Raw genomic sequence first — 1,575 nt, 5'->3', positions numbered from 1 at the left:
TTTTGTGCTCGCTTAGGAATATGGGTCAACGTCCCGTAAGGACGCTTTGACACCTGTTTCCTACGAACGGTGCGGTCGTTGGTCCAAATTTTGAGTCAAGGAATCTAATCCTTTTAACTCGGGACTGGACCACATGCGATCTCTGAAAAGGCAAGGTTAACGACTACGAGGTCTCAGGGTTTTACAACAAGAGAATATGAGAGATGAAAATTATTAACTTAGTTTATTTAAATCAAACATTATTATCTAATTATTAATAGTAAAGAAAGCAATGAAAATAAGAACGAGTAAAGAACGCATAAAGGGAATTATTACAAACTAGAATTACCATAAAAAAAATCATTATTACCAATTATACAAATCATAATTAAAATTAACTAGAGATGGTAAATACAAACAAAATTATTAAAATATTATAATCAAAATATGCTGCGAACCGAAATTATTATCATAAACGAGATTATTATTTTCAGTCGAATCGTATTTCCATTCAAATCATGGTTACAATTAAATTACAGTCAATGAAAGATTTTGGTTCGCTAGACGCTATTAACATTGTAGTTGTACATGCCGCCAGAGAATGAATCTTAAATGAGCAGTGCTGAGTGAGTTTTTATTACATTATAATTCGCGTATAGTAGATTAGGACGGTGGAAAATGATTGAAGAAGAATTCCACCGGTATTAAATATGGATAGGCGGAATTCGGAATAAAAACAGGAATTTCAGAGTGAAAAGGGATAGCGGCAATTGCACGCCGTATTTCTTGAGGATCGAAATAATGGGGACCTATCGTATAAGTCCCCTCGGGAATAGGATCGGTGGTCCGGGGAAATTGTCTGATAAGCGACTCAAACGAGTCGCTTTCCTGGAGGAAAAAATAGGACCTCGGCGGTGGAGGAGGAATTTCTTCTAAGAATTCCACGCTGTCCGTGGAGTTGGTTGGAGAAGGAGTTCGGCGGAGAGAAAATGGGATCGAGACAATAGAAGAGTCTGGTGTTAATGGAGGAGTATCGGGAAAGATTCGCAAAGTAAGATCTTCGGATACAGCTGGAGAAGCAGGTTCAATGGGAGAAGGCGAACGAGAGGGTGGAGACGGTGAATGGGAAGGTGGAGGTGGTGAACGGGGAGCCGCTACTATCGCGAGCGGCCGATTTGGTGGTTGCGGTGATTCCGCTTGTGCCGGCGCTGCCGGTGGTGGTGTTGATGGACGACTCTCGTTATTTCTTGAATTCGCGGAGCGTTGGAATTCCACGTATGCTTCGTCCAACAACCTTCGCGCTTCCAAATATGCCCTGCTTCTGAGCCAACCTCTAAACGGGCGATTGTTCCCCCTTCGTGACACTATGTTGTGACTTACGTTAGAACAGATTCGCGATTAAAATAGAAGAATATGAAAGAAAAGACTTACTGTTGAGTAGGTTTAAGTTCTCTGGTTAGTCTCCTGGACTTCGAATAGCTCGCAGACAACTCTTACTGGATGTAATGAGGAAGATCTTCTGTTATGCACTTAACAAACTCTTATCTTAGCGAAATAAACTGCGAGAGAATGACTGATGGTTTTAAAACCGAACTC

General features: G+C 41.0%; 1 protein-coding gene across 1 annotated transcript in view; it reads right to left on the bottom strand.

Annotated features, from left to right (window-relative positions):
• LOC108763438 (arp2/3 complex-activating protein rickA-like) overlaps window positions 1-1,575 on the bottom strand; it is a 4,654-nt gene that overhangs the window by 709 nt on the left and 2,370 nt on the right. The window contains exon 2 of the mRNA XM_018511079.1: window positions 887-1,343. Within this exon, the coding sequence (XP_018366581.1) occupies window positions 887-1,343 (457 nt within the window). The remainder of the gene's footprint in view (window positions 1-886; window positions 1,344-1,575) is intronic.

This window comes from Trachymyrmex cornetzi, unplaced genomic scaffold (genome assembly GCF_001594075.2).
Source record: "Trachymyrmex cornetzi isolate Tcor2-1 unplaced genomic scaffold, Tcor1.1 scaffold359, whole genome shotgun sequence".
Taxonomy (NCBI): Eukaryota; Metazoa; Arthropoda; class Insecta; order Hymenoptera; family Formicidae; genus Trachymyrmex; species Trachymyrmex cornetzi.
This window is presented reverse-complemented; position numbering and strand designations above follow the sequence as displayed.